Source organism: Scyliorhinus canicula, chromosome 10 (assembly GCF_902713615.1).
Source record: "Scyliorhinus canicula chromosome 10, sScyCan1.1, whole genome shotgun sequence".
Taxonomy (NCBI): Eukaryota; Metazoa; Chordata; class Chondrichthyes; order Carcharhiniformes; family Scyliorhinidae; genus Scyliorhinus; species Scyliorhinus canicula.
The window spans coordinates 96698511-96712122 of NC_052155.1; the positions used below are offsets into that span (position 1 = coordinate 96698511).

Consider the following 13612-nt stretch of genomic DNA (forward strand, 5'->3'; position numbering starts at 1 on the left):
TGTCCCCAGTGCTGGGAAGAGGGGGGCATCTCAGCAGGGTGGAGGTCCTTTTATTAAATTTAAGAGATCAGGGCACTATTTAGAAATAGCACCCCGATTTCAGGATTCCCAGTTTTGCTTTTTCCTGGTCCCACCATGCCAGTGAGATGGCCATGCCTCCAGCAATTCATTCTTTCTTTCCCCCACCTTCCCCAAAATTACAATGCTTGCTTTTCCCCCCGTTGTAATTTCAAACACTTTATTGGCCGGAGTGGAATTGCAAGTCCAAGACTACAGAATGGATTTGCAACATCATGCTTCAGACAGATTGGTTTGACTTCAAAATTGGTTTAAAAGTCAAAACCCAACCATCTGATTAAAATCTACAAGGGTATGGAGGCACAGATCACTGCAACCTTTAGGCATGAAGAAATGAGCAAAACCCACTAGATATCGTAGAATTTGCGTGCAGAAGGAGGCCATTTGGCCCATCAAGTCTGCACCGGCTCTTGGAAAGAGCACCCTACCCAAGCCCACATCCCCACCCTAGCCCCGTAACCCCACCCAACACCAAGGGCAATTTTGGACACCAAGTGCAGTTTAGCATGGCCAATCCACCTAACCTGCACATCTTTGGACTGTGGCAGGAAACCGGAGCACCCGGAGGAAACCCACGCACACACGGGGAGAACATGCAGACTCCGCACAGACAGCGGCCCAAGCCGCAAATTGAACCTGGGACTCTGGAGCTGTGAAGCAGTTGTGCTAACTACTATGCTACTGTGCTGCCCAAATCTTATGGAACCAACTAACTGCTCTGCTGCGCAGGTCAATATGTTTAAGACTTGACCAAAAACTGGTTGATGAGGCATCAATAGAGGACAGCAAAGCAACATCGGAGGATGAATTTCCAGAGTTGATTAAAGGGACGACAGTTCAATACAGCAGCAATTTGTTCACTCTCTAAGTGATATTCTTTAATATAGAAACATGACAGGGGGAGACTGCATCTCATTTCCTTTTTAAAATAATCTTTATTGTCACAAGTAGGCTTACATTAACACTTCAATAAGTTACTGTGAAAATCCCCTAGTCGCCACATTCCGCTGCCTGTTTGGGTACACAGGGGGAGAATTCAGAATGTTCAATTCACCTAACAGCATGTCTTTCGGGACTTGTGGGAGGAAACCGGAGCACCCTGAGGGAAGCCACGCAGATACAGGAAACCCGCACAGACACAGGGAGAATGTGCAGACTCCGCACAGACAGTGACCCAAGCCAGGAATCGAACCTGGGACCCTGGTGCTATGAAGCAACAGTGCTAACCACTGTGCTACAATGCTGTCCCTCACAGGCAAGCTGGAAGGTATGGAAATAGAAGGCATTATAAAAGATGGTTACTATCCACTAGGAGAAATTCTATCTTGACAGGTGTTCATGAGAATGTACCATTACAGAAGCAGGTAATCCATCAGAAAACACATCCTAGATTGTTATACCGACTCCACTGCCAACGCAGTTGGAAATCGGTCTTTTGTGAAATGAGCACGATTCAAAGAAGTGAATCATCCAATTTCTGGCAGTTTGGGCGAGTAAGGGAGTCTCTTCTGAAAATTGTGTCTGTGTTTAGTATTTCACTAAAAATTTACTGTCCAGGGGGTTTCGACATAGGGACTTTGGGGTGGGTGCACATGTAGGGTCGGTCTGGGTCTTTAAAATAGTTACAATGTTAGAAATGTTTTTCTTCCTTTGAACTCTTTCAGGAGTATCTATCAGTGAAACACTAACCACCTGAAGTTAGTAATTTGAAGAGTAATTATCCAGGGAAAGTTAGCACTTCTGGACAATTGCTGCGCAAATCCTTAGCTGGGAACGTCCCAGAGGGATTTCCCAGCACATCTTTGGGATACCCCCCAAAATCCAACGCTGGGGCATCAGGAAGTTATACAATAAGCACAACAGGGCAGATGATGTATCAAGGCAGCATGTGGGAGCTCCTGGATGCCAGCATGACACAGAGCAAACACCTGTAGCAAGTGTTTGTGGCTCGAGGAACTTTTGTCTGCAGCTCATCCACCAGCTCAAGCCAATGAGACACAGAGGGGGGCAAAAAAGAATGCAGTAATAGGGGACAGTAGTGATGGAGATTGATACAATGCTCTGCAGAAAAGCGAGAGTCCAGATGGATGTGTTGTCTGCCTAGTGCCAGGGTATATCTGCTCAGGGCTAGAGAAGAACTTGCAATCATGCTCCATGCAAGTGCTAATGGCATAAATAGAACTAAGAAAAGAGGTAAAGAGGTTCTGCATAAAAGTAAGATTAGCTTAGCAGTAAATCACTAGGTCTTTACCCAAGCCCCAAGATATAGGGCAAATAAGATTAGAAAAATGAACTTGGTGACGCAAAGGCAGGTATGGGAGAAGTGGGTTCTGGTTCCACGAGTCAGTGGCACCAGTAATGGTGAAAGTAGGATTTTACCGTTGGAACAGTCTACTTCTGAATTGTGCTCGGATTGGTGTTCCAGTGAGTGCATAACTAGGGAGGTAGAGAGGGTTTGAAACTAATGAGTGGGGGGGGGGGGGGGGGGGGGTCAAAAGATGTTCAAAAGTGCTAACTTCCCCTGGATAATTGTGCTTCTAATCACTAACTTCAGATGTGCTAAACCAAAGAAAGTAGAGAAAAGGCATTAATATGGGAAGTGACAAACACAACATGATAGGAAGGGATAGAGAGTACAAATACAAGAGTAAAATGGCAGTCAAGACTAATGGTTATAGAAATAACAAAAACAAAAACTAAAGGCTCTGTATCTGAATGAAAGTAGCATTTGAAGCAGATAAACTGAGAACCAAATTAAACTATACCAACTATCTCAAGTCGGTTATAGAAGCAGCAGTTCCAGTGACGGGGATGTGCTGAGCAGACACAGAAAAGGTGGCTCTCCTCAGAGGGACTCCTAGGTTCTTTTATCCAAAATAACCTACAAGAACCGGGGAAAAAGCATCCCCTTAACCTCTCCAATAGAAGCACAAGGAGCGATGCCGAACAACAGCAGTTCCAGAGACTGAAAGGAGGCAAAAAACAGACGTCAGAAGATGAGAGTGAACAAGACAGCAGATCCACGAGGCGAAAAAAACACCGGCCACATCCGAACAAGAGGGACCAACAAGCTGCACACAGAGCTCCTCCTCACAGGATGGATGGAAGATTTTCCTCACCAGGAAGCACAAAGATGACATCAAGGCTGCAGTCAGGTTGGTGGTCGCAGAGGCCCTGGCCATCATGCAGATGGCCCTGGACAAGGCAGAATGGCAACTGGAAGCCATGGGGAACACCAAAGAACTGGAAAGGGTCTCAATAGACCAGAGCAACTGGATCGCTGCCCTGGAGATGGTGAGGCTGGTGTAGACACAGGGAAGCCTAAAGAGGACCAGGAGAACTGGTCGCAGTGCCAAAATCTGAGGTGAGCCTGCCGGAGGGAACCAAAAGCAGGAACCCCATGGACCAGATGCTGGGAACCTGGTGGGAAGGGACAGCTAATCCAACCGGCCGGAGATAGACAAAGCCCACAGGTCGCTCTGGCCGAAACCCAGGGAGCAGCCGAGGGCCATAATGATGCACTAGTACTCGGACTGGGAATGAATCCTGCACTGGGCCAGATTGAAAGACCTGCAACTGAGGACATCAGATTAGGGTTTAAGATGACATTGGAGCCAATCTGGCCAAGTGCCAAGCAGGGTTTAATAGAGCAAAGGCCCTTAACAAAAGTGGGGTGACATTTGGGCTGCTGTACCCTGCCAAACTATGAGTAACTTTCCAGAACAGGGAGCATTACTTTAAGGCCCCTTTGGACACAGACAAACTCGCCCAAGAGAAAGGGCTGGGAAGACAGCAACAGAAGGCAGAGAAAAAAGGTCACCCGGAGAGACTAAAGCACTAAAAGACAATTTGCATGGGACTTTGCTGCCTCGCTCTAAACCTGGGAGCCAAAACACAGGAAGGAAGGGGCGAGGGCAAGGAGGAGGAAGAGGGGGAAGTAGTTGCTGAAGGGTAGGTTTAGACAGACTCCTGGAGAGGGGCCACCACACTAGCGCCATGAGGTACAAGTGAAGTGGGCACCCAGTTGGGTATCCCCTGGGCAAAGGGAAACCCCAGAACACAGGGGCTCAGCGAGTACAGTGACCCTGACCATTTTGTATGGCCCCCTAACAAAAAGGAAACCCTGGAGTGCAGGGGCGCACGGTAGCAAAAGGGTTATCACTGCTGCATCACAGCGCCAGGGATCCGGGTGCAATTCCCACCTTGGGCCACCGTCAGTGTTGAATTTGTACGTTCTCCCAGTGTATCAGGTGTCCTCAGTCCAAAGATCTACAGGCTAGGCGAATTTCTATGATAAATTGCCCCTCCCTTAGCATCCAGGCATGTGCACATTGGGTTATTGAGTTGCAGGGATGGGGGGCTTGGACATGGGTGGAATGCTCATTTAAATGGTCAGTGCAAACTTGATGGGCCAATTCCATGATTCTTTCTTTCTATGATCATCAAGGCAAGTATGGTTGATCCAAGAGGGCTTAAAAAACATCCAGTGAAAAGATCCAGAATCTTCACCCACCTGTGAAGTAAGAAAGCCAACATAGGGAGAAAGACCAATGGTACGGGTAAGAAAAGGGTTGGGTGGGACAGATGTACCATTGTTGCTATACAGTCCCAGAGGGATGGTTCGTCATGGTCAGCAGTGTCCTGAAAAGGGCACCAGTGGTTCTGGTAAACATGCATGCCCCCAACTGGGGTGACACAGAGTTCATGAAGAAGAGGGTGGCTAAGCAACAGCTGGTCAACTCCATACTGGAGATGGACCAACAATACTCCCAAGACCCCGATCGTAGAGCTTCTGGCTGAGTGAATAAAGCTACAAATGGACTTTTTGACCTGCTCCCCACTAGGAAGGCAGTGCGCCAACTCCACCAGACACGGGAGACTTTTTTGAACCCAAAGACAAGTCATGGGAGAGCCTGCTGAAGAAGTGGACAGCCATGGGGGAAATAGAACAGATTAGGGACAAACACAGTCTAGTAACAGAGCCAGTAAAGATCAAGAAAGCATTCAAGGCTTTCTACCGGGAGCTGTACGCCTCCAAGCCCCACCCCCCAAAGGAGACGCACGAATGAAGTAGCTCCTCGATGGATTGGACATATGTCATAGAATAGCTAAAGAATACCTACAGTGCAGAAGTCCCACTGAGCCTGCACTGACCCTCTGAAAGAGCCCAAATGTCCCCACCTTATCCCCATAAACGAGTAACCTCACCCAATCTTTTGGACACTAGGGGTAATTTAGCATGGCCAATCCACCAGACCTACACATCTTTAGACTGTGAGGAAAGCAGAGCACCTGGTGGAAACCCATGCAGACACGGGGAGAACGTGCAAACTCCACACAGTCACCCAATGGTCAGCATTGAACCCTGGTCCCTGGCACTGTGAAGCAGCAATGCCAACCACGGTGCCATCATAGGGGAGGATAGAAAACAGGGGCTGGAAGCACCAATGGATAAGTCATGAGAGAGCATTAACTCCATGCATCAGGGAAGACACTGGGACCAGATGGAGTCTTCATGTTCAGATCCATACTGATCCATGTGCCGAAGGCCATTTTTAACAGTAAACAAAATGATCATGGCGTTTGTCTGGGGGTGGGCAAACCTGAAATAGTACTACAGGGCCACCACAGCAGAAAGTGAGGGGGGCTGGGCAAGGGAGCCAGAAACAAAATGGGTTAGGATGAAGGAGAACTCCTGCATATGGTCATCCCTTGGCGCCCTTGCCACAGCAACACTGCCTTCCCCATCTGCCAAGCACTCTACAAGGCCAGTGGTAATAGCCACACTTCGGACATGGAACCAGCGAAGGAAACACTTGACTGAAATGTCCAGCATGGCCCCCATCTGCAACAACCGCAGATTCGCACCAACCACAATGGACGCACAGCACCTTTAAAAAAGGTGGAGACGACAGTTAGGGACCTGTACTTGGATGATACACTAGCAACACTGGACAAGCAGCCAGAGGTTCCAAATGTCCAATGGGAACAAACAAATATCTTCTTCCATAAAGAAACAACAATATACCCACGGACGACAGGACACTTCACTGATATGATCCATTGGACGCAGGCTACTTAGGAAAGGGGAACTGGATGGGCGATCGTTAGGGGAGGAATGCTCCCTGCTGGACAAGACCAGGGAAAATGGAAGAAAGAACTAGGGATTGAATAGGGTGGACACTCTGGAGCAAAGCACTGAACAGCGTAAACTCCACCTCCACATGCACAAGGCTCAGCCAAATGCAACTGAAAGTGATGCAGAGTGCACCTAGCGAGAACCTGAATGAGCAGGTTCTTCCCGGAGGTGAAAGACAAAAGTGAAAGTGCCAAGGGGACCCGGCTAATCACACTCTCATGCTCTGGGCCTGCTTCAGGCTTTTTTAAGGCAATGTCCAAGGCTGTGGGGGTGAGAGTGCAGCCAAGGCAATCTTAGGGGTATGGACCAGCCAGAACTCAGAGGGGTGGGGGCAATGCCCTAGCCTCCCGAATGACCCGCCGAAGAATCCTGCTCGGCTGGTGATTGACAGCACCACCCAAGCTGCAGACTGGCTGTCCGACCGGTAGGGGACAAGTCCTTAAGGGCAAATAGAGGACCAGAGGGAGCAGTATTATGTGGGGAAACACATGTCAAGGTCAACAATAGGCAGGGCAATTCAGGCAATTTTGCCCCCAGCCACAGAATGGGGGCAAAACAACCAAATGTAAATATGCACAGTGATCCTAGTCTATTTGTTTTTATTTTCTCTCGTGTAATTCTAACTTTGCATTGATTGCTTTTGTAAGATATATGTGGATATGTCACATGTAATTCTATGTTCAAACTGAAATTTCTAACATAAAAGTGCGAAAACCATGGGTGGCACTGTGGGTTAGCACTGCTCTCTCACGGCACTGAGGACCCAGGTTCGATCCTGGCACTGTCCGTGTGGAGTTTGCACATTCTCCCCGTGGGGTCTCACCCCCAAAACCCAAAGATGTACAGGATAGGTGGATTGGACACACTAAATTGCCCCTTAAAATTGGGAAAATAACAGGGTACTCTAAATTAATTTCAAAAAAATGAGAACCAATACATTTTTTTTTATAAAAGCCTCAAGGTATAGCAAGACAAGAAGTCATGGGAACTCTAAAGCTTCACTGAAGCTTAGCAACAACACAAAACGGTGTGGTTAGCCTAATCTTTTCCTTTACATATGTTCCTAATTGTAATAATCTCACAGCTACTTTTGCACTTTGTACAATTTTATCAACATATCATCCATTTGGTGCAGCTGAACACCATCGTCCTTTATTATTCAAGTCCTATGCTTTACCAATCCTGTTGAACCATCTCTATTCTATCTATTCCCTTTTAGCAGTTGTTTATTATTTCTCCAATTATGATATCTACTCATTACCTACAACTAACATAAGATTACATCAAGAAAATAAAATCATTTAGTTCATCTTCTTATCCCGTTTCAAAGACTGATACCTTCCAGCCCTGTGGCATCATTCCTGCCCCTAATGATTCTTCTTTTAAAATAATAATTCCAGAATTCTAGAGCATGTACGATTTTGTACTGATTTAATTATTTTGATTTTTAATTTTTAACGCCTTTAATAATATTTCTACACATTCACATCAATTGATTAACTTCTACTACCTCACATCCAGACTTATTCCTCGTCCCAAAATAACCAGCAATACTCACCTTACATGAGGTTTAAAAAACCATAATAACATTAAATTTAATGAATCCTTTCATAGAATCTACAGTGCAGAAGGAGGCCATTCGGCCCATCGGGTCTGCACCAGTCCATGGAAAGTGCACCCTACTCAAGCCCACACCTTCACCCTATCCCCGTAACCCAGTAACCCCACCTTTTTGGACACCAAGGGCAATTTAGCATGGCTAATCCACCTAACCTGCACATCTTTGGACTGTGGGAGAAAATCAGAGCACCTGGAGGAAATCCCCCGCTAACATGGAGAACGTGCAGACGCCACACAGTCACCCAAGCCCAGAATCAAACCCAGGTGCTGACAAAAACTTGTACGAATATATATCAAAACCTTGCAAATAGATAAAAGGAGGTAATGGGAAGGTACCTAAATGATTAGAGGCTACAGGGACTGCCGGAGTGATGGAACTAGGCTGTGCCAGGTCCTTTTGGCTGCTCTTGCTGATTGGCATCTTCAAAGGACGATATTCTGTCTCCTAGACGAAGAGGAGATGTTAAACTCTTGACAATATCATTCCGATATCCATTCTTGTTCCTGTTCCGAAATATGCAATGCCTCTGGCATTCAATCAATATAATGGTTCTATCCAATAATCATGACTAACCTGGTAAATCTATCCTATATTCCTACAATGTGAATCTTGTAATCAACTGGAAATTTAACCCAATTGGATAATCATTACAGGACGAGTACAGTATTAAATAAATTTTGTTGAACTTCTTCAAAAAGAAGAAAAAGTGGCCTTGAAAGCTCATGCTCACCCCGTTCTATACAACTTTGACACTTGGGTTTTCAAATAGTTCCAGAAATTTTGCCCCCGTGAAGGAAAGATGGAATATTTCCATGTCAGGGTGGTGAGCGACTGGAGGGGAACTTCCAGGGGGAGGGGCTCCCAGGTATCTGCTGCTAGTGTCCTAAAGATGGTAGTGGTTATGGGATGCCCGGAACCTGGGTGTGTTACTGCAATGCATATGGCTGCCACTGTTTGGTGGTCAAGGGTTTGAATGTTTGTGGAAGGAGGAGCAATCAAGCTGGCTTCTTTGTGCTGGATGGTAATGAGCTCGTGTTGTTGGAGCTGCACTCATCCAGGCAAGCGGAGCGTATTCCATTACAGTTTGACATGTGCCTTGTAGATGGTGGACAGGCTTTGGAACCCCCTTCCAAAGCCTGTCCACCATCTACAAGGCATCTCAAGGGGCAATGGTTAGATCCTCTCTTGTAGGAGATGGTCATTTGAGTGGCGTGAATGTAACTTGCCATGCCAAGCCTGGATATTTCCCAGGTCTTGCTGCAATTGGACATGGACTGCTTCATTATCTGAGGAGCCATGAAGGTGTTGAATATTGTGCAGTCATCCACAAACATCCCCACTTCTGACCTTATGATGGAAGGGAGGTCATTGATGAAGCAGCTGAAAATAGTTGGGCCAAGGAAACTACCCTGAGGAACTCCTGCAGTGATGTCGTGGAGCTGAGATGATGGACCTCCAACCACCACAACCATCTTCCTTTGGAATCATACCAGCAGAGAGTTTTCCCTCCCCGATTTCCACTGACTCCAGTTTAGCTAGCTCCTTGCGCCATACTCAGTCAAATGCTGCCTTGATAAGGGCAGTCACTCTCACCGCTGGCATTCAGCTCTTTGTCCATGTTTGAACCATGGCTGTAATGAGGTCAGGGGCCAAGTGAGCCTGGCAGACCTAAGCTGAGCGGTGAGCAGGTTATTGCTGAGTAGGTGCCGCTTGATAGCACTGCTGATGACTCCATCATCAGCAAAGTGATGGAAGGAGAGTAGACGGATAGGGCGGTAATTAGTTGTGTTGAATTTGTCCTGTTTCTTGTGTACAGCACACACCTTGGCAATTTTCCACATAGCCAGGTAGATGCCAGTGTTGTAGTTGTACTAGAACAGCACGAGATCTATAGTTATATCTGTTAATGGAATGTAAATGCTACATTATAGGTTTTATAATGTCCAAATTAGAATTTCAGCCCATCCCAATAAAGTATTTGAAGAGTACTACAAGAAGTTATATAGGTCCGAGCCACAGAGAGAAGCAAGAGATGAGGAAGATCCTGATATGTTGGAGTACCTGAGGTTGGGTGAAGAAAAGAGGGCAGGCTTGGAGGGGAGGATGCAGCCAGGGAAGGCAGCAGGACCAAACTGGTTCCCAGTGGAATACCTTAAAGAGATTTAAAGATAAGTTGGCACCACGGATGGTGGGAATATTTGAAGATGCGATAGGTAGGGGTGTCTTGCCACAGACGTTGAGACAGGATTCGATTTCCCTGCTGTTAAAGGACAAGGAATCAGTGGAGTCTGGGTTGTATAGGTCCATACCCCTGATGAATGTGGATGCCAAAATATTGACAAGGGCTTTTGCAGCAAGGCTGGAGGGGTGTCTCCCAAAAGTGATGAGAGAATCACAATAATAATCTTTGTTAGTGTCACAAGTAGGCTTACGTTACACTGCAATGAAGTTACTGTGAAAATCCCCGAGTCTCCATACCCAGGCACCTGTTCAGTGAATTTAGAATGTCCAATTCACCTAACAAGCAAGTGTTTCAGGACTTTTGGGAGGAGACTGGAGCATCCAGAGAAACCCACAGGCACGATGAGAACATGCAGACTCTGCATGGACAATGACCCAAGCCGGGAATCAACCTGGCATTGTGAGGCAACAATGCTAACCACGGTGCTAACATGCTGCTCAGACGGGGTTCGTGAAGAGAGGTCAGCTGTTTTCAGAATGCGAGGTGGTGCTAAATGTGATCCTGCCTCCGGTGGAGGGAAAGGAGATGGAGATGGTGGCAGCACTGAATGCAGAGAAGGCGTTTGACCGGGTAGAGTGCAGGTATTTGATGGCAGCATTGAAAAGATTTAGAATTGGGCAGAGGGCCACGGTGTGGGTACGGCTATTGTGCAAAGAAACGATCGACGGTGAGCATTCACACTAGTTTGATACTTTTCTCCACCCTGCTGTTTGCACTGGCTAAAGCCTTAGACCGTCAGACCAATGAGCTCAGGATTGTGGAAGGAGATAGTGAGGGGGGGGGGCTGTAATTTTGTCTGACGGCAACGCACTTCAGGTACTTGGGGGTGCATGTGGCTTGGGACTGGGGTGGGCTCCGAAGGTATTGGGATAACCTCATTGTGGTTGACGGGCCAGGCAATTAAAATGAATGCGCTACCGCAATTTTTGTTCCTTTTTCAGTGCCTGCCGGTCTTTCTACCAAAATCCTTCTTCAAGGGGGTGGAGAAATGGATTTCCTTGTTTATTTGGGGGATAACCAGGTTTAGGAGGATGATCTTGTGAGGTGAGTGACAGGTGGTTGGAGGGGCAGACCCAATAGGTTAAGATGGAGGAGGATTCATGTAGGGGATTGGGTTTGCGACTGCTGGCAATGCGCCACTCCCAATAGTTCCGGGTAAATATGCTGAGAGTCCAGTGGTGGTGGCCACTTAGAAGATCTGGTGGCAGTTTAGGCAACACTCAAGCTGGGAGCGGGGTGAGGGGGACGCCAAATTTCAGAGCTGGGATTAAGGATTTGTTTCTTGGGGGATGATTCACGAGCTTGGAGGTGTTGGCAGGGAAGCAAGGGTTGACAGGTTTAGATACCTGCAGGTTTGAGAATTAGCAAGGAAAGCTTTCCTGACCTTCCCGATGGCGCTGACCTCCTCGTCGCTGCTGTCAGCTTGGGGGGGGGGGGGGGGACCTTGGGAGGACAGGGTGTATGTGGAGGGGATTAAGGGGAAGCAGAAGGAAGAGCTTGGGGAGAGGGACACGATGGAATATGGACTGTGATGCAAGGTGTTGCAGAGGGTAAATGCCCCAACCTCATGTGCAAAGCTGGGGCTGATACAGTTGAAGGTTGTGCATAGGGTGGACCTCAAAATCAAAGATGAGCCGGCTGTTTGAGGGTTGGAGGATGTCCGGGAGTAATGTGGGAGCGGCCCCACAAATCACATTCACATGTTTGTCCTACCCAAAGTTGGAAAGGTATTGGAGGGAGGTATTTAGCACTATCTCAGGGGTTCGGCATACGGACATGGAGCCCGGTCCCCATGAAACCATTTTTTGGGGTCAGACCGGCCCGAGGTGCAGACGTTTTAGCCTTCGCCTCGTTGATCATTCATAGGCAGGTGCGTTGCAGCGGAGGTCAGTCTCTCCGTCCCATGCCTCATCTTGTGTGGGGGGGGGGGGGGGGGGGGGGGGGGGGGGGGGGGGGGGGAAGAGAGAGAGCCTGCTGGAGAAGGTGAAGAGTCGAGGGGGACGAATGAAGGGTTCTTTCGAGAGTTGGTCGCCATTGAATGCTAAGGGGGAGTGGACTGCTTTTTTCTGTTCTATATTGTTGGAGTTGTTCTGTTTCTGGCGAAAATGTAAATATGGCGAATAAAAATATTTTAAAAAATAAATTTCAGACCATCTGAGAAAAAGACCCAAATTTCATTGAATTTGGGTTAATTAAGATTCCGAGCTATTGTGCTTTAAATTCATGAACATTTCCATGGGGCACAATATCAAAACTTTTGATTTGGAAGGTAACTATGAATGCTACTTCCTTTTCAGGTAGCAATCTCGATTAATGAAGGGCCATCAAATAACAGTTTATGGCATGATGTTACTGCAGGGCAGGTCCCAAGTCTACTTCAGCCAGAATGGGGATTTAGTGCCAAGCTGTTGGTTTAAGTCTAGCCAGCTCCCCATCCCCAAACAAATAGTACAGATTTCACAAACAGCAATCAGATATAATTTCCAGAATCAGTCACCTCTCTCAGCATGGAAAAAACTGCAGCCTTGATGGTTTCTTCTTGCCAGGTTTGGTACCTGTCCAGCTTTAACACCTCACCACCAATATGTGGCTTTAAATCCATCTTTCGATATTGTCTGCCTTCTACATGATCAAAGAGCATGCCCAGTGCTCTTGGCAAGATACCAGCATCTTTAGCAGTACCTGTGGTTGACCAAGAGGATAAGTATCTGAAGGAGGCAACAATATCTACATTTTACAGAGATGGGCAAGTCAAAACACCAGTTTCTGAAAATCTTTGGCAAAGAAACTTAATTTTTGAATATCAAATTACTGGTTTCAGAAACTAGGGGCTTCAGTATTCTAGTTTTCATAGATGGACATCAATCTCATCTCCTGCAGTTTACCACTTGTGCTTATTGAAAGCGAAGTAGAGAATGTTGCAGCACTTTCTGGTAAACAAATTCTAGATTATGAGGACACAAAGTCTGTTTACAGACATGGCGAGTGATGTTGAAGCAGCATAGAAAATGTGATTGCAACTTAATTCAACAAAAAGAGCTCCAAATTTCAATACTAAAGTCTTTAAAGGCCAGAGGAAATCTTTGATTGCAATCTACATGCAACATAATCTTTGCACTACAATAGTCATGGAGGAATTCAAACTTTATCCTCAAAGATTTACTCAGTAAATCAATAGGGAGGGAGGCAGAATGTGGGAAATTACTGTTAGTAGGAAATTGTTAGAATAAATTGTCCAGAACATAATACATCAGGACATTTGAAAAGCCAAAAGCACTACCCATCAGAGTCATCATGGTTTTATGAAGGGCAAATTATGTTAGACTCATTTGCCAAGTTCTTCAAAGATGTAACAAGCAAAGTGGATAATCAGGTTCCTGTAGATTAGTATGTCTGGACTTCTGGAAGGTGTTTGATAAGGTGCCGCACAGAAGTCAATTTGCATGGGATTTCGGGTAATTTATTAGTTTGGATAGAAGACTGGCTGACAGACAGGAGACAGAGTAGGGATAAATGTGTTTTTCTGGATGGC

At 46.6% G+C, this 13612-nt stretch overlaps 1 protein-coding gene across 5 annotated transcripts in view; it reads right to left on the minus strand.

The window, feature by feature from the left end:
• Positions 1–13612, minus strand: part of zgc:56231 (uncharacterized protein LOC406257 homolog) — a 68617-nt gene that overhangs the window by 45477 nt on the left and 9528 nt on the right. For all 5 annotated transcript variants that reach the window (XM_038809386.1, XM_038809385.1, XM_038809387.1 and 2 more), the window contains 2 exons: positions 12578–12762; positions 8174–8282 (listed from right to left, as the gene is read on the minus strand). In XM_038809386.1, the coding sequence (XP_038665314.1) occupies positions 8174–8282; positions 12578–12762 (294 nt within the window). The remainder of the gene's footprint in view (positions 1–8173; positions 8283–12577; positions 12763–13612) is intronic.